General features: G+C 39.9%; 1 protein-coding gene and 1 pseudogene across 4 annotated transcripts in view; one reads left to right on the forward strand and one right to left on the reverse strand.

The window, feature by feature from the left end:
* The window catches only part of FAM168B (family with sequence similarity 168 member B), a 57,487-nt gene extending 42,246 nt beyond the window's left edge, over positions 1-15,241 (forward strand). For all 4 annotated transcript variants that reach the window (XM_011367736.2, XM_011367735.2, XM_011367737.2 and 1 more), the window contains exons 4-7: positions 11,678-11,820; positions 11,953-12,130; positions 13,895-14,020; positions 14,400-15,241. In XM_011367736.2, coding sequence (XP_011366038.1) covers positions 11,678-11,820; positions 11,953-12,130; positions 13,895-14,007 — 434 coding nt within the window. In that variant the 3' untranslated portion in view covers positions 14,008-14,020; positions 14,400-15,241. The remainder of the gene's footprint in view (positions 1-11,677; positions 11,821-11,952; positions 12,131-13,894; positions 14,021-14,399) is intronic.
* Positions 8,150-8,268, reverse strand: LOC111744600 (annotated as a pseudogene).
* Positions 15,242-19,671: the final 4,430 nt, after the last annotated feature.

A 19,671-nucleotide genomic window follows, 5' to 3' on the forward strand; every position in this document is an offset into this window, starting at 1 on the left:
TGTTGAGTTTATATGTTCAGCTTATTGTTTTTTTTCAAGAGGAGAGATCTGGGATGTTTCTCACTTCGCCATGTTTCTCCAAACCCTGATATCTTTAAAAGGTAAATTTTAAGACATATATCATTGTCACACCTAAAAAATAATAGTAATTTTTAAATGCTGTTGATTTTATAAGCAGTATTCACATTTCCAGTTGTCTCATCTCCGTCATGAAATTTTTAAATTAAATATTAAAGTTTTTTCTAAACAATGAATAAAGGAGTCCTTGTTGGTTTGTTCTTTTTAACCATATGAAAATTGGTAGCACTAGAAATTCTAAATGTGATTCTCAAGTTTTTATTGTAGCATTTCTTCTCAAAATATTACATAACCGTGGGCAGTTCTATGAATATTTTTCTTATATGAAAGTTTTATAAAAAATTGATAACAGTTTGATTAGGTGTGAGTTTAATGACTGCTGGGAGGATTTCTTAATTAAGGCCAGTAGAAAGTAACAGGTTAAGCTAATAAGTGGGGACCACATTTGGTTTTGTCCTTCTATGAGTTACTCAGTGGTGCCACTACTGCAAAGTTATGAGAAGTGAAGGAGGGGTGTGACTTGAGAAAGAGGGAGCTTTCCAGACAGAGCCTACTTCATCCACAAGTTTCCTTTCCTTGAGAAAACTTGACTCCTGATTTTGCTGGCTAAGACTGTGTTGTGTCAGTACTGCTCTATTGGTGGTCTGTTTTCTTGTTATATTCCCTTGAAGTCAGTAACTTGTCAAGAGGACTGGACCTTCCCTGATCAGCTCTGTGTCAGAGACTGACCTTAGTCATGGCATGTGGTGGTGAATAGCTACTCTGCTTTGGTGCCATGCTTCCATCACCATGACTGGTTACAGTGTGCCCATCTTGCACTAGCATCTCAACTCCTCATCTGATCTAGCCAGTTATTTAGATGATTGTGTATGAGAAACTGAGTCAAAAGAAAAATGAGAAGAACAGGAAAATCTATTTGAGGAAGCCAAAATAGCAGCTGTCACTGAGCCTTCTCCTGAGAATGTCAAGTGTGTGGTTAGAAATTGATGGCTTTCACATTACCTTTGCCTTTATAATTAAAATTTTTTATGGCTGTAATGTGCTATATTTGGCATACAAGAAAATGCACATATTTAAAGTTTCAAATTGATGAGTTTTAACATATACCCACGATACCATCACTTTCCTTTTTTATCCCTCTTAAAGCCTGGGAGATGAGTAGCTAGAGAGAGGGGCATTTTAAATTTAAATAATGCAATTTAAATTTTTCTTAATTTAATTTTTTATATTCAGTTCATTTTTTCCACTTGAGCTATAATTTATGCATAAACATCCACATATAAATATTCAGTTGGATGAATTTTGACAGTTATACATACTCATGTAATCACCACCTGAAACAAAATACCAAGTACTTTCATCATCTCAGAAGTGTTCCTCCCCTCCTAGCTTTATTGAAGTATAATTGACAATTAGTTGCTCATATTTACATTGTATAATTCAATGAGTTTTTTCAATTTTAGTTGGTGTACAATAATATAATTGTTTCAGTTGTACAGCGTAGTTATTAGAGATCTGTATAACTCATAAAGTGGTCAGCCTACTAAATCTAGTGCCCCTCTCCCCACTTACATATTTTTTACAACATTGTTAACTACTTTCCTTATGCTACATTTTGTATCTCCATGACTGTTTTGTGTCTATCCATTTGTACTTCTTAATCTCTTTGCCCTTTTTCACCGTCCCCCCAAGCTCCCTTCCTATCTAGTAGCCCTCAAAATATTCTAGGACTTTGTTTCCATTTTTGTTGTTGTTTATTTTCTCCTTTAGATTCCACATATAGGTGAAATCATGTGGTATTTGTCTTTATCTGACTTACTTCATTCAGCATAATATTCTCTAGGTGCATCAAGACAATATCTTTTTCCATCCCCTCCCTTTTAATCTGAAGTGAGTCTCTTGTCGGCAGCATATGTAGGGGTCTTGTTTTTACTTGTTGATAAATATGTAGTTATTACTATTCTTCATTCGTGATTTTGATATATGTTTTTTCTTCTTAAGGAAGTTCCTCCAATATTTTCTGTAATACTGGCTTGGTGTTGATGAATTCTTTTAGCTAATTTTTGTCTGGGAAGCTCTTTATGTGTCCTTTGACTCTAAATGATAGCTTGGCAGGATAAAGTATTCCTGGTTGTAGATCTCAGGTTTTCAACACTTTGAATATTTTGTGCCTTCTGTCCTGCAAAGTTTCTTTTGAGAAATCAGCTACCAGTCTTATGGGAGCTCCCTTGTAGCTAACTAATTGTTTTTCTCTTGCTGCTTTTAAGATTCTTGTATTTAACCTTTGGCATTTAAATTATGATGTGTCTTGGTGTGGGCCACTTTGGGTTCCTCTTTCTTGGGACTTTCTGAGCTTCCTGGGGTTGTATGTCTATTTCCTTCACCGTGTTAGGGAAGTTTTCCATCATTATTACTTCAAATATATATTCAACTACTTGTTCTCCCTCTTCAGGCACCCTTATGACAGGGATGTTGTTACCCTTCATTTTGTCCCATAGTCTCCTTACATTTTTATTCTTGGTTACTTTTTTCTTGCCATTTTGGTTGGATGTCCTTGGCTTCCCTGTCCTCTATATCGGTGTTTAGATCTTCTTCATCTACTCTATTGATTCCCTCTAATATACTCTTCATCTCAGATAATTTGTTCTTCATTTCTGACCGGTTCCCTTTTATAATGTCCATTTCCAATTTTATGTTTTTTATTTCTTGGTTAAAGTTCTCACTGAATTCATCTACACTTCCCTTAGTTTCATTGAACATCTTTATAACCATCTTCATGTTTTGAACTCTGCATCTGTTAGATTGCTTGACTTCATTTTTCCTTGATCTCTGTTCTCTTCTCTCACATGGTTTCTGCTTCTTCGTCTTCCCATTTTGGCTGCCTTTCTGTGTCTCTTTCTATGTACTAATTAAAGCTCCTAAGTCTCTCAGTTTTATTAGCGTGGCTTTGTATGGTGGGTGTCCAGTGGCATGGTCCTGAGAAGGATTCAACTGCAGGCCAAGTTTAGCTCCAGTCTGTGCCACTCTGGGGCCACCTGCTAAGAAGAGACAGCAAGCAATCCACAGATGCTATGCTTATAGTTGCTTTAAGAAGCCACGCCTGAAACAGATCAGCTGCCACCAGTGTGAGTCTTGGCATTGCTCAGAAAGTGGCACTGGACTCCCCAAGAACACAGCTGGATGTGGCTTGGGTGGGGCCAGGAGTTGGGGGAGGTAGAGTTTCAGGGAATCCTCTGGGCGATGTGACCTCTCTTATCCAGTTTGATGATGTCTCACCTATGACTGCACTGTGTCCATGCACTGGGAGTGGGGCGGCTCAACAGGGAACAATGGATACCACAGCACTTCTGCCAGGAAGAGCCTCACCTCCAGCCCTCACTCTGTTAACTCAGTGTACCCCTATAAGTCCTTGGTTACCCCCATGCAGCCGACCCAGTACTGGTGCTCAGAACAAGCAGGTTCGTTACCATGAAAGTGTGCTTGCAGAAACGACCCCTTTAAGAGGCATTTGTTGCTGCCGCAGCCTCTGTCCCACTCTGTCGCTTGGGACCAGGCAGCCTCGCGTCTTCACCCTATCCTACCTCCAATGGTTGCAGGTTGATTATTTCTCTCCCTAGTTGTAATGCTTCTGTTCATCGAGACCCTCAGGCGACTCTGCTTTCTGTTTGTTCTGTGTTTCAGCCTGAACTTTGTGTGGTTGCAAGAGGAGATGAATGAAACTTCTATCATCTGTGCCATTTGCCCAGTTCTCTCCAGAAGCTCTCCTTTTACCTTCACCAGATCATTCTCCACTTCTGAGTTTTCCTTTCGATTCCATGTAGTGTTTATATAGATGTATCATAATTTATCTCTTCTCCTGTTGAACATTTGGATTATTTCCTGTTTTTTGGTTACTGTGAATAAGATTGGTGAACATTATTACAGGTCCTACTGTGGATATATGTTTTATTTTTCTAGGGACAATACCTAAGAGTGAATTTCTGGGTTCTCTGTGAAGTATATTTGTAGCTCTATTATAAGTTGTATTGTCTGACACTCTCATGGACTGCGTGTGCGCACTCTACTATGCCAGCTGTTCTGGGGAATGAGGAATGGTGTCTCAGAGATTTTAGAAAGCAGTTTTATTGAGGTATAATTTACAAATATGAAAAGTTATCCTTTTAAGTGTATAGTTTGGTGTGTTTAGGCAGATGTATACTGATGGGTAACAGCACCACAGTCAAGTTACTTTACCCGCCCTGAAAGATTTCCTCATGCCCTTTGGCCCCTGGGAAGTGCTAACTGGTTTTCTATCACTATAGATTAGATAGATCTTTCCCAGAATTTCTGATCAGTGGACTCAGCATGTATTCTTATGTCTGGTTTCTTTTTCATATAATTTTTTTTTTTTTTTTTTAGGATTATTCTGTGAGGATGTACCACAGTTTGCTGGACATTTGGTCATTGTGAATAAAGCTGCTATGAACATAGTAGTATAGAGATACTCTCTCACCCTCCCAGGAGAATAAACTATTCTCTGTTCAGAAAGGGGAGCCAAATACCTTACTGCTTACCAGATAGACTCTCAGCCACTCTTCCAGATCATAGCCCTTCATCAACTCCTGGAAACAAGTGCTAACAGTTTCTAGGTGCTGGAGAAGGGGCTTTTCTAGTGTCAGGCTTCTTCTTGACACCACTGATTTTCTTTGCCAGCTGAGATTGCAGCTTTTTGGAGACTGCTAAAGGACTTTTCCACTTCTGCTTTTTAGGTTATAAATTCTTTAGATTCCAAAATGTTGTCTTCTCTTCCATTCTTGATCTGTATGGCTTTATGTTTTTTTTTTGTATTAATATGCTTTAATATAATTATATTATATTAAATTTTGGGTGAGGACAAACATGTATGTGTTCAACCTGCTGTCTTAACCCAGAAGTCTTTTTACCTAAGCTCTGGTGTTTGACAAGTTTCTCCTTTTGCTTTGCTGTAATAACACTGTTAAGCATGTTTAGAGGTGAGCCTTTGATCAAATCCATGCTTTTTTTTTTTTAATTGAGGTAACATTTTTTATAACATTTTATAAGTTTTAGGTGTACAGCATTATAATTTGACATCTGTATACATTACACCATGCTCACCACCAAAGAAAGGTCTAGTGTCCATCCTTCACTGTACAGTTGACTCCCTTTATCCATTTTACCCTTCCCCTCTGATAACCACCAATCTGTTGTCTGTATTTATGAGTTTGTTTTTCTTGTGTGTGTTTGGGGGTGGTGGTGGTTTTATATTCCATATATGAGTAAAATCATATGGTATTTGTCTTTCTCTGTCTGACTTATTTCGATAAGCATAATACCCTCAAGGTTCATCTGTGTTTTCTCAAATGGCAGAGTTTCATCTTTTTTATGGCATAGTAATATTACATTGTATATATATGAATGTGCGCACATGTGTGTGTATACACCACATCTTTATTCATCCGTTGATGGACACTTAAATTGTTTCCATATGTTGGCCATTGTATATAATGTTGCTGGGAACATAGGGGTGCATATATGTTTTCGAATTAGTGATTTTGTAATCTTTAGATAAATACCCAGAAATATAATAGTTGAATCAAATGGTAGTTGTATTCTTAATTTTGGGAGGAACTTCTGTACTGTTTTCCATAGTGGCTATACCAATTTACAGTCTCACCAACAGTGTATGAAGGTTCCCTTTTCTCCATATCCTCTCCAACATTAGTTATTTATTGTCTTTTTGATAATAACCATTTTAACAGGTGTGAGGTAATATCTCATTATGGTTTTGATATGCATTTCCCTAATAATTGGTGATGTTGAACATCTTTTCATGTACCTGTTGGCCATCTGTATGTCTTCTTTGGGGGAAAAAAAATCTGCCCATTTTTTATTCAGGGTTTTTTGTTGTTGTTGTTGAGTTGTATGAGTTCTTTATCTATCTTGGATATTAACTCCAGATTGGAAGTATGACTTGCAAGTATTTTTTTCCATTCGGTAAGTTGCCTTTTTATTTGATTGGCGGGGTCTTTGGCTGTGCATAATTTTTTTAGTTTGATATAGTCCTATTTGTTTTTGTTTCCCTTGCTGTTGGAGTCAAATCCATGAAAACATCACTGAGGCCAATGCGAAGGAGCTTAGCGCCTACATTTTCTTTTATGTATTTAGTGGTTTCAGATCTCACATTCAAGTCTTCAGTCCATTTTTGAATTAACTTTTGTGTATAGTGTAAGGTAATTAATCTAGTTTCATTCTTTTTCAAGTGACTTTAGTTTTTTCAAGAGACTATCCTTTTTCCACTGTATGTTCTTAGCTTCTTTGTCATAAATTAGTTGTTCTTGTATGTGTGGGTTTATTTCTGGCCTCTCAGTTCTGTTCAGTTGGTCTGTTCTGTGTGTCTTTTTTTTTTTTTTATGTCCACACCATGTTCTTTTGATTACTATAGTTTTGTAGTATAGTTTGAAATCAGGGAATGTGATACCTCTAGCTTTGTTCTTTTCTCTCAGGATTGCTTTGCTTTGGATAATCAGGGTCTTTTGTAATTCTACACAAATTTGAAGATTTTTTTGTTCTATTTCTGTGAAAAATGCCATTGGGATTTTGATAGCGATTGCTTTGAATCAATAGATTGCTTCATGTAATATAGACATTTTTACAGTATTATATTTTCCAGTCCATCAACATAGCCTGTCTTTCCATTTCTTTGTGTCATCTTCAGTTTCCTTCAGTGTCTTTATTGTACAGGTGGTCTTTCACCTCTTAGATGAAATTTATTCCTAGATATTTTATTCTTTTTGTTGCGATTGTAAAGGCATTGTTTTCTTAATTTCTCTTCCTGATAGTTTGTAGTTAGTGTATAGAAATGCCACAATTTTTGTATATTGATTTTGTACTCTGCAATTTTACTTTATTATTTCTAATAGTTATTTGGTAAGGTCTTTAAGGTTTTCTGTATACAAAATTATGTCATCCACAAGTAGTGACCTTTACAATTTGGATGCCTTTTATTTATTTATTTTCTTGCCTAATTGCTCTGCCTAGGACTACTAGTAAAAGTGACTAGAGTGGACATCATTGTCTTGGTGGTGATCTTAGAAGAAAAGATTTCCGTTTTTTATTGTCAAGTATAATGCTAGTTGTGGTTTTGTCACATATAGCCTTTATTATGTTGAAGTACTTTCCTTCTATACCTATTACTGAGAATTTTTAAAAATCATGAATGGATGTTGACTCTTGTGAAATGCTCTTTCTGCATCTGTTGAGATAATGATTTTTATCCTTTGTTTTGTTAATGTGGTATATCACATTGATTTGTGAAAATTGAACTGTTCTTGCATCCCTGGAATTAAATCTCACTTGACCATGGTATATGATTCATTTATTATATTGTATTTAGTTTGCTAATATTTTGTTATGTATTTTTGCATCTATGTTCATCAGAGTAGAGTGTGAGTGTGTGTGTGTGTGTGTGTGAGAGAGAGAGAGAGAGAGAGAGAGAGAGAGAGAGCGAGAGCGCGAGCGCGCGCGCAAGCGCGCATGCGCGCGAGCGAGATATGTTTTCGGTGTCAAGGAAATGTTGGCCTCATAAGGTGAGTTAGGAATTTAGGAAGTGTTCCTTCTTCTTCAACTTTTTGGTAGAGTTTGAGAAGGATAGGTATTGAAAGTTTGGTAGAATTCACCAGTGAGACCATCTGGTCTTGGACTGTTTGATTACTATTTCAGTCTCTTTTCGGATTATCCAATTTGTTAGCTATGGCTGTTTATAGTAGTCTCTTAAGATTCTTTGTATTTATGGTATCCATTGTAACTTTGTATTTATGGTATCCATTGTAACTTTTTTTGTTTCCGATTTTATTGAGCCGTCTCTCTTCCTTGTCTAGCTAAAAGTTTGTCAATTTTATATATCTTTTCAAAGAACCAGCTCTTAGTTTCATTGACCTTTTTTTTTAGTCTATTTCATTTATTTCCACTCTGATTTTTTTTTTTTTTTTTTAAGGCAAGGCAACCTTTGGTTGACCTCACAGATTGCAAGGACCTTGTCAGCTTACAATCCCTTATTTTTTAATTTTTTAATGCCTACCAGCACTTGGTCTTCCTAGGTGGTCTCTCATCCAAGTACTAACCAAGGCCTGACCCTGCTTAGCTTCCGAGATCAGATGGGATCCGGCTTGTTCATGGTAGCATGGCCATAGACCACTCTGATTTTATTATTTCCTTCTTTCTACTGAATTTGGGCTTTATTTTGTTTTTCTTTTTGTAGTTCTTTTAGTTTTAAGATTAGGTTGTTTATTTGGGATATCTTGTTTCTTGAGGTAGGCCTGTATTACTATAAACTTTCTTCTTAATACTGGTTTTAAGAAGAAATCACTGGTTTTGTTGCATAGACTTTGGTGTGTCGTGTTTTTGTTTTTATTTGTCTCCATGTATTTTTTGATATCTCCTTTGATTTCTTCACTGACTCAACAGTTTTTCAGTAGCATGTTGTTTAATCTCCACATATTTGTGATTTTTTTCAGTTTTCTTCTTGTTGATGTCTACCTTCATACTGTTGTGGTCAAAAAAAATTCTTGATTTTATTTCCATCTTAAATTTATTAAGACTTATTTTTTCCCCCTGACATATAGTCTGTTTTTGAAAATGTTCCATGTGCACTTAAGAAGAATATGTATTCTGTTTGTTGGTTTTGGTGGAATTTCCTGTATATAGCTATTAAGTCTATCTGGTTAAATGTGTCAGTTAAGGTTGATGTTTCTTTTTTGACTTTTTGTCTGATCTATTCTTCGGTGTTAGTGGGATATTTAAGTTCCCTGTTACTGTGTTTCTGTCAATTTAATTCTGTTAATTGTTTTATATGTTTTGGTATATATATAACATGTCTTTTTGGAGTGTCCCTTTGATCATTATATATGCTCATCTTTGTTTCTTGATATCTTTTTTGGCTTCAGTTCTATTTTGTCTGATTTAAGTATTGCTACACTTGCTTTTTTAAATTGAGATAACACTGTCTGATAACTACATCTGATTTCTTTGGCTATCATTTGCTTGGAGTATCGTCATCCACCCCTTCACTTTGCTTGTGTTAGTCTGTAGATCTAAGATGAGTTGGGTTTTGTTTTTTAAATTATCCAGCTGCTCTTCGTCTTTTGATTGGTGAATTCACTCCATTTGCATTTAGGGTGATTATGGAGTCATAAGTACTTAGTACTGCTATTTTTTCTTTTATTTTCTGGTTATTCCATCTCTTGTGTTTTTGTCTACCATTTTAGTTTGGTGGTTTTCTATAATGTTTTTCTCAGTTTCTTTTTTTTTCTTTTTAATATTTTATCTCTTTGCTCTAGATTTTTGTTTTATGGTTACCATGCAGTTTATATAATACGTCTTGTAGCTAAAATAGTTCTTTTTCTGCTGATAGTATCTATTTTCGTTTGCCTGTGCAGAGTTCTGTTCTTTTCTTCCTCCTTTTATGCTATTATCACAAAGTATCCTTTTTTATATTATTTGTTACCAAATTGAAGTAGCTGTAGTATTTTTAATGCTTTTTGTTTCCCTTTAACTTTCATGCTGTAATTATCTAACAAACTATTCTCCTATAGAGTTGCAGATGTCTTACTCTATTTATCATTTTAATGTTTTATATACTTTTGCTTTATCATTTCAGGTAGAAGAGCTCCTTTTCAGCATTTCTTGCAAGGCAGGTCTGGTAGTGGTGAACTCCCTCAGCTTTTGTTTTTCGGGAAAAGCCTTTATTTCTCCTTCATATCTGAAGGATAACTTTGCTGGATAGTTTTTATTTTTCACTATTTTGAATATGTCATTTCACTCTCCTGGCCTGTGGGGTTTATGTAGAGAAATCAGCTGTTAGCCTGATGAGTGTATTCCCTGGCTGCCTTTAAAATTCCTTCTTTATCATTGACTTTTGACAGTCTTAATGTGTCTTTTAATGTGGAGAAGGTATTTTTGCATTGAGATAATTAGGTGTCCTCTTAGTTTTGTGGATTTGTACATTTGGAAAGTTCTCATCTATTATTTCTTTAAATAAGCTCTCTGCTCCCTTCTCCTTCTTTTTCTCTTCTCTTTCTAGAATACCCATTATCTTTACGTTGCCATTTCTAATGGAGTTGGATAGTTCTTGTAGAGTTTCTTTACTTAAAAAAAAAATTGTTCTCCTCCTCTGCTTAACCCATTTCTAGATTTCTGTCTTCCAGCTGTCTCTCTTCCATGTGATCTACTCTATTTCCAATGCAGTCTAATGCATCCTGCATCTCATTGAGTTTTCAGCTCCAGAATTTGTTTGATTCTTTGTTAAAGTACTTCTCTGTCCTGAGCTTGTTGAACTCCTTTTCTGAGTTTTCTTGGAGCTCTTTTGAGGTTCTTCATGATGGATATTTTGAATTCTCTATCAGTTAGATCACAATCTCCTGTTATTTAAGTGTAGTTTTTGGAGGATTATTTTCTTTTTGTGCTACCATGTTACCATGGTTTTTCATAGTGTTTGATGGGTTGTGCCTCTACAAGTGGGTGCCTTTGAAATAGCAAATACTTTTCTTTTATTGGTATAATTTTGTTGGTTACTTTAATTCTAAGAGTTCAACAGATTGGTAATTACAGGCCTTTCTTTTGTTTTCCAGTAGGTGGTGCTATAGCACATGTTTTTGGTTTCTCTTACTGAGTTGCCTCTGGCTGTATTTGAGAACCAGAACTTTCCACCCCGCACCAGAGGAGCCCCCTGATGCATTTGTTGTTGCCGTTTGTGACTTTGGTATCACTGTTGCTGGTGTCCCTGGGGTCACCCCCCAGCGTCACCAAGATGGTTGGTACATCCACTACATAGAGAGTTGCCCAGGCCGTGGGCACTACTGCCAAGATGGGATGAGAGGATGGAGAGTAGAGGGAGCCAAGGTTGTGGACACTACCGCAGTAGAGAGGCTGAAGTCATGTACACCACTGCCTTAGAGGGGTGGCAAGAGGCATGGGTGCTGCTGGGATTGGAGCTGGAGAGACCAGGGTAACGGGCTATACCTCTACTGTTTCCCCAGTTCCACTTCCTCTGTGTGTTCCGATCCATCCATCTTCAGCTGTACGGATGTGTGGTTCTCTCAGGTGTCCTGGTGTGTTGGGCGAAGAGCCCTTATTGAGTCATGGATGTTTTATTTGTTGTAGATTGAAGGGGAGAGACAAAGGGCTGCTGACATCACTGCCATGGTTATTTCTTTAAAACAAGCTTCTAGAAGTAGAATTGTGGGATTAAGAGACATACTTTTAATGCCAAAGTGTGCCCCAGGAATTTCATACCAATTTATATTCCAACAGGATAGGTATTTTTTCTGTTTCTGTGTGAGTGTACTCTTAGTAGAACTTTTTCCTTTGCTTTCTTTTTTTTCTCTTTCTTAAAGGACTCTCACGCTACACTCACATCCTTGCACATAAAGTCTGAGAAATTAAGTCAGATCTTAGTAGAGGATGGGTGGGGCCACAGTGATAGCAGGTCTTGACAATGGTCAGGGCTGGAAAGCTGCTTCACCCCTCATTGCACACTTGGTTGCTCCCCTGCACTTGGGCAAATGTGGGTTTGCGTTAAAACCATTGGACTTCTTTGTTTCAGGTTACACTCCTGGCACACCTTACAAAGTATCCTGTTCCCCTACCAGCGGGGCGGTGCCACCATACTCCTCCTCTCCCAACCCCTACCAGACTGCCGTATATCCCGTGCGAAGTGCCTACCCCCAGCAGAGCCCATATGCACAGGTAGGCCTGGGTCGCACTGTAAAGCTCTTTATGGTGCTCTTGGGCACTGTGTATGTGGAAGGGTCGATTCCATTTGGGCTCTGACCCACTGGGTATGGTATCTTGCTGCAGTGTCTCTCTTCTTCCCCACAGCAAGGCACATACTACACACAGCCCCTGTATGCAGCACCCCCTCACGTCATCCACCACACCACGGTGGTGCAGCCCAACGGCATGCCAGCGACGGTGTACCCTGCTCCCATCCCTCCACCGAGAGGCAATGGGGTCACCATGGGCATGGTGGCTGGGACCACTATGGCCATGTCAGCAGGTGAGTTGACCCTGGGGTGCCTGTTCTGTGGTAGCATGAGAGCTGGGAAGGGAGAGCTCACTAATATTTCAATTCTTGGCTATGGTTTTTCATGTCTAGAGTTGTGTGGAAGGACATAGGATTCTTTTGGGAAGGGACAGCATATTATTTTTTTCTGTAACCTCCCTCCTTTTCCTCTGCTCTTTTCAGTTGAGTTTAGAGTAACAAACCATGAACCAGGTACCCTCTCCATAGAACATGACTGGACAGCACTCTCTGAATTTGATGAGATCACTTTGTTGGTGAGCTTAGCTGTTTGGCAGTAGGAATGAGGAGTGACCATATTGCCACAGTGAGCATGTAAAGCTTGAGCAGAAGGGGTTCTTTGTGTTCTGTGGGGGCAGGCCCTCTTTGTAATTGCCCTTAGTATGGGCTCCCTTTGTAGGCCAACTTGTCTGAATGGAGATGTTTACATGAATCTAGTAAAGCTAACCTGTGTTAATAGAGATCCCAGCTGCTTGTAGAAATTTTTTGTCATTCATCGACTTTATTTCCCAAGTCTTCTCCTAGGTCAGGAAAGTGAACCACGGAGAAATGAGAGCCCTGGCTAGGATGGGCACATCTCCACAAAACCTTTGCATCTCTGAGGGCCCGATGTCATGCCCAGGGATTAGGTTCCCTCCTAGGGGCATGTGGGTTGCCTGTGGCAGGAGACCAGGTACACACAATGCCCTTGGTTGCTCGTGGCTGGGACTTTGTAAGAAAAATATCTTTCTCTCTTTGTTTTTCTAGACTTTACTTCAATGTAAGGAAATTGTGCCAGAGAGAAAAGTGTTTTAGGATACCCTGCATGTTTCTGCTCAGTCTCTATTTTCTTTAGGTTTCCCATACTTCTCTTTGAAGGCAAAAGAGATTGTGCCACAAGTAGAAACTACATGGGCATGTGGAAGGAGGGGAGACCAGCCCTGGGGTGGATGTGGGCAAGGAGACAGGAGAGTGAAGAGATGCAAGATATGGGGCATCTCTTAGGTTTGAGGTATTCTTGCTTATAATTGGACTCAGATAGTTACTGACTTTAATTATAGGGGAAAATACGTTTTATCTTAATATACTCAGAAGCTTATGTAGTTTGAAATCTCCCTCCATCTCTCTCTCCCATTTATTATCTTATTAACCATTTTTAAGTGTACAGTTCAGTAGTGTTTAGTATATTCACAATGTGGTGAAACAGATCTTCAGAATTTTTTCTTCTTGAAAAACTGAAGCACTGTACCCATTAAACAACAACTCCCCTTTTCCCCTGCCCGCTTCAGCCCCTGGCCACCACCATTCTACCTTGTGTGTCTATCAGTTTGACTACTTTAGGTACCTCATATAAGTGGAAACATAGTATTTTTCTTTTTGTGACTGGCTTTTTTTCACCTAGCATAATGTCCTCAATGTTTATACATGTTGTAGCATATTATAAATTTTCTGCTTTCCCAAGGCTGAATAATAATTTTTAAAAATTTTATTTATCATCTGATCTGCAAAAATAATGGCGTATGCTTCTATGAAGGGGAGGCACAAAGGCGTCTACAAATATATTATCAGTATGAGCTTGGTGTTTATACACTTTGAGCTGTTATCAGTCAGAGTTCTGACAACACTTGAGGCCAAGGCTCAACCCCTCTTTTTGTATACCTCCCTCCTTGTCAGGCAACATGGAGCTGTGCAGCAGTATAGGCCCAGCCTTGTGTGTGGGCAATGCTGCCTGCCACTGAGACATGCTGCTCTTTCTTCCAGGTACCCTGCTGACCGCCCACTCCCCAACTCCTGTCACCCCCCACCCAGTCACTGTGCCCACATATCGGGCTCCAGGAACACCCACCTACAGCTACGTGCCCCCTCAGTGGTGATCACCCTGCAAATGTAAGTGACTGGTGAAGCCTGGGTTGACTCTTGAGAATGGCAAATCTACCACAATTTAAGCACTAATGAGAAAAATGCTACCTATTGATCCAAAGGCAGTGCAGTGTTCAAATTTTTGTTTATATTGTTTGTATACTTGCTGTGTACACTGTACGATTGATTTCATGTACCCGCCTCCTGCAGGAAATAACATTCTGGATGTAACTGGACGTCTCTGTGAGGTCCAGAGGATTCAGGAATAGTGGCTTTTCTTTCTGCTGCCCTTTCTGGTTCTTGTGGATTTCATCCTCCTCAACTTGTGGATTTCATCCTCCTCCTTTTCAGAGCAGCTGTGCCAGAGGAGCCCTGTCTGACTGTGTGTCTTTCTCCCCCCACCCAGGTTTGAGGATGGAGCTGTGCAGTCACATCATGGATATTCCACAGCTGGTGCTGCAGGCCTCGTGCCTCCAACCAGGACTTTTCTTCTTAATGCTCTCGACACTTAGCTAAACACTACTGCAGCCCAGCCCAGCACATCTCAGCACCATAAGTCTCCAGCAGACTCTGGGTTGGTCCTAAAGCAAATCCTCTTTGGGGGCTGCCTGGCAATTTTTTAGCTACCTGTAATGATAAAGAGAGAGTATTAATGTATTCTGAAATCATATCTAGTTGAATGCATGTTTAAAAAAACACAAAAACAAAGCTTGCTCAAACTACCTGCACTGACTGATGCAAAAACCATCATATGCAAAATCCAAAGGAATGGAAAAGTATTTTACAACTTGTATCACTAATGCAGTGTTGTAATGTATGCAGTCTTAAAATTGTAAGTGTTAAAGTGAATTTCTTCATCGAGCATCTAGAATCTCTTAAGTGCTTCTTCAGCCTTTTGGAGTTGATGTGAGTTGCCAGCTGGAAACACGAAATTCAAGTTTTTAACCGTCGGTAAGTTTTTAACCGTCGGTTTCTATTGCACTGACTGCACTGGGAGGGAGTTGCAGGGTCAGGGAGAGTGTGGGGAGGGCAACAGCTGCTTTGGGTGCTGCCAGGTTAATGGGCATCCCTGTCTGTCCATTTAGGCTTGTGGAGTCAGTGTGATGTGGACATTCTTAAAGATTATCGTGAAAGATTTGAATTCTGTGGCTAGTACATTTAGGGGCAAGAGGCAGATTGTCTATTAAGCAAAGCAGTTTTTTTCTGAATTGCTATCTAAATTTTCATTACAAATCTCTTACGAGTAGAGATGCTGTGTTCTATGTCTTTATTGGAAAAACCTGTGTAGAATTGAATTTCTTTGGGATGGAAGATATGTGAAAGAGAAACAGCTACTCTTGGAGGAGGTATTGGCCTCTCCTTGATTTAGCTTAGAAAATCATTCCTTTTCTTTTCTAAGAAATGTTTGAGTCAGCTAAAAACATATATAGGCATTGCTGTTCTTACCCCTACAAAGAAGGGCAAATATTTCAGCTCTGTTCTGAAGGAAGTTGTATAGTTAAGAACTACTAAAAGGGAACAAAACCTGATTTGGAATTGATTGCTTGCTGTAGCGAGTCAGGGCCACAGCTGTATTTGGGCCTGTCTACCTGATGGGGACTTAATCATCTCAGACTCTCTGGAGACAGGTGTGGAGGCGATGCGAGGGAAAGGCTGGTGCCTGTTGCCTGGGAGCTTCTTTTGCCATCTCTTCTCGCAGACAAGGCCACTCAGCACAAAGCAGGTTCTGGACAGGAAAGTGCCGGGCAGCATCAGAATGCATGTGCCTGCGAAGATTTATTATGGAAAGGATTTTGTGTTTAAAATATGAATATTGTACATAAGAAATCGAGGATCTTTTTTTTTTTTTTTTTTTTTTTTTGCCTAAATGTGCCCAACTTGTGTTGATGGGAGTGAGTTGTTCTCAGAGTTGTTTTCAGAGGGGGTAAGGGGAGAGGGTTTGTTCCCTCTCAGCAGTCTGTCAGGCAGGGTAGGGATGTGTTTTCCCCTTTTCCACCCCATTGTTTCAAGTTCTGTGGACTTTAGTTGGGGATGGGACCCTGCTCTACTTATGCCTCTGGCTGCTAGGTCAGGACTGTAGCTCTGGTTTGGCATTCAGCTTTGGTTGGTGAGTGGGACACCTGACCCCTGAGCCTTTGGTAACCTTATTTTTTATAGTAACTACTCTTTATAATTTTTTTCCACATTTTATTTTATAAGAAGTTTAGGAATATTTTTGCATGGATCACTGTAAAGTTTACCTGTTCCTAACGTCTATTAACATAGTGTTTTTACTGATAAGTACTTTAAATTGCTTCATGAGCACTTAATGTGTGTGTGTGCACACATGCACAGCAGCCATCTACCCAGGGCACACAGTTTGTCCATTTCTTAAACTCTGTGTTGGTAATTCCATCTGTATAGTGGATAGTTTGTAATTTTGATAGGTTCTAAGGGTCCCAGGGGCTGAACTGACCAAGTAACAGAGAAGTCAGTTTCCCCAGTTTAGTGTAATAGATAGGAGAAAATATTATTTTAGTGTATGCTTTAAAAAAGCCCCAAACAACAAAATGGGAAAACACACATACACACACAGGACTACCTGTAAAAGGTGGAGTCGTTTGAATTCAGGAAGAAGCTATAAGAACACATATAGGCTGTTTCTTCAGGCTTGCTTGAGACTTGGCACACACAGGGTGAGTTTTCATGAGCACTGAATGTGAAATGGTGTTTTCAAGAGAGAAGAGTGAGTTGCATTTCCGTCCATTTACATTAGCTTTGTAAACACTTTTTTTCTATAATTTTTCAAAAATCTTTTTTTCTTTTTGTCAGGTTGAGTTGGGAGACTTTATCAAATGCTTTCATGTTATGGAACACTTTCAACTTTGATAGCATCAGGACATCAGCTATCAAATACGGTGAAAGGTAGATCTTGTCAAGCCTTTAAGAATCTGGACATATGAATCGTAAGACTATCATAGGTTGTAATTTTAGTATTTTAAATTCTTTCCAGTAAATTAAGGAATAGAAGTCCTGTGATAAAGTTGCATAATTTAATATCCTAAGCACAATAGTGGAACATTTAGAGAAATTTTGTTTTTTTTGTATGTGTATGACATGCCTAATTTGAGAGTCTTTCAGCTGAATTATAGCTCTTTTAGAAGTTGAAGCAGGCAAGCAAAGGACCTGATTCCTTTAAACATGGATGTCATCATGGATATTTAAAATTCTTTTTTGTTTTACAGCCTCTCCCCTAAGGTTTAGGAGGTCCATTCCTTCGCTTATGGAAATCTTGCTTGGATCTGGGTCGGATGACTGAATGTTTAGCTATGAGTGAGCAATGATCCCATCAGCTTGCTGCCAAGGGAGGCCAACTTCACGGCCAGGGTCATTTGTAGTAACAGGCATGGGGCCACTTCCAGAACCTTTTCTGTCTCTTGTGTTAAATCTTTTGAGAACATTCTTGTTGGTTTTGTTATTAGGCCTACCAGCTGCTACTCTGTGAATGTTTCTTAAATGCAGTGCAAAAAGAAGGTTGAGAGAGGTCCTGGGGCTTGGGCTGGGCTCCTGGTTATTAAGCATCTTGCTCTTCTCAGCTGGGCAGACAGCACCTGACTCTCTGGTGGCATCATCACTTCAATAATGAGAGGAAATATATTCTTAAGGCACTTTGGATATGCTAATATATGGCATTGTTGATCCCACATGAGTGTCTGTGAATGTGCCTGCCAGTGGGGTAAAAGGACAGCACACACCAGCACCAGCCACATCAATATCGGGGTCTACTTTAAAAAGGAAATCCAGATTTTTCCTGTCTTTTGTAAAAATTTGGAAACAGTATTACTCTGAACAGATAGGCCATCCTTTTCTCCATCTGGTAGCTCACAGGTGGATGCTCCAGTCATCACCAACCTGGGCATTGCACAGACAGCTTGTCTGACACCCTCCACCGGGCACAAGAGCAGGTTTAAGGGTGCATGGCTTGAGGTGGAAGGCAACTTCTGGTTCTTCTCTGGTGCTTTCTGAGTGGGTGGGTGGGGCGGCGGGTCTGTAAAGTGGAGTGTGGCTGGCTTAGGGGAAGGACAGACTGCTTAACTCTCTTCTCTGGCTTGTCTCGTGCGTGCATGTGTGTGTGCGTGCGTGCGTGTGCGCGCGCGCGTGTGTGTGTGTGTGTGTGTGTGTGTGTGTGTGTGTCCCTGAGCTGTTTATTACTCAACCTGAGCTTTCTGAAGGTGTAGCATATTCAGTAGACTGCAGATGACACACTGCAGAGGAGGGTCCGATCTTTTCAGGTAATTTGCAAAGTTTATCTTACATGTTTCAGAGGATTTGTCTCTTTCCCCACCCACTTCATTTGAAGAACAGAAAGCCTGTGGGGTCACTTTATATGAGTCCCCAGAACAAAAGTCAACTTGGTACAGGGTCAGGAGAGGCGGGGATCCATGTCCAGGGAACCTGAATGAGCTGCAGGAGATGGTATGCTCCAGGGTTGGTGTGTTGGAGATAGCTCATCTTGGCCTCCTGAATCCTGTTGGAGTCTCCCGGGTCCTTGTGCAAAGGAGTGAATAGTTTGGCTGGATCTGAAGCCGGGACTCCTGTGCACCCTGACAGGCACTCGAAGGAGAAGACCCAAGTAGCCACATGGGTTGTGACTGACTAGGAAATGGTCCCTTAAAAATTTTTTTTAAATGATTTTTAAATACTGTTTTTTTTAGACCGTTCTGTTGGTACATTTTAAAGCTTAAGTCAGCGTTGTCTTCCAGTGTTAAAGGCATCCCTCACCTCTGCATTGAACTTAGGTGTCAATCAAAAAAGAATGGAACATCCATCCTGAGCCAGGTCCATTATGTATAAATTCATACTATTTTAACTTTTTATGCAATCTGATGAGTAGATGAGCTCAGATTTAAAATTCTTAAAAGCACGTTTATTGTAACAAGAGTTGTTATGTATTAATACTACAGTTTTCAATAAAGATTGACTTGTGTTGGATATTTTGGTTTTCATTTTTCCCTTATAAGTTTTGTCTCAAGGTGGTTTGCCTGGCTGGGAGGTGGGGTAGCTTCTCTCATTAGGAAATCTAGCAGTTTCTGGCAGAGGCCTTTGTGGTACTCAGCTGCCTCCCACCTCAAGCCATGTCCTCTTGATCTTGGCAGTGTGTAAAATTATATGGAGCCAGCAGGTTATAGGGACTGTTTCCTCAGGAGGGAAGGGGAAGGAAGCCACCCTCATTCCTCTTTTGTTCCCGTGGCGCAGGTACTTCTGGGAAGACCATTGTTCCCCCTTTCACTAAGGAAGATGATGAGACCCAGAAAGATTACAGGTCGCCTGTCCCCCAAACTCAGTTTGTTAACTTCAGCTAAATAAAAACTGGGAGTAGTCAGGGAAGGAGTGGGCTTCTAGGCCCTAGGGCCAGGGAGGGTCTGAGCCAGCTGGAACCCACACCTGGACAGCTCCCAGACCCCATTCTGTCCTAGCTGCTTGGAGCCACTCAGCCTGACCACCTTAGCCTCTCTCCAAAGCCCTGAGGCATGGTCTTAACTAGGTGAGCCCCAACCCCACCTCTGGGCACTGCTGAGCTCCTTCCTCCAGGTTAAGGGAAGGCCTGGGGCAGAGATATGGAAGATAGAGACATGGAAGGGTGGGCATACAGAGGAGAAAATGCAGACACTAACAGAAAACAAGGGCTAGCAGCCAGG

The sequence above is a fragment of the Pteropus vampyrus genome, unplaced genomic scaffold (assembly GCF_000151845.1).
Source record: "Pteropus vampyrus isolate Shadow unplaced genomic scaffold, Pvam_2.0 Scaffold137, whole genome shotgun sequence".
NCBI classification, from domain to species: domain Eukaryota; kingdom Metazoa; phylum Chordata; class Mammalia; order Chiroptera; family Pteropodidae; genus Pteropus; species Pteropus vampyrus.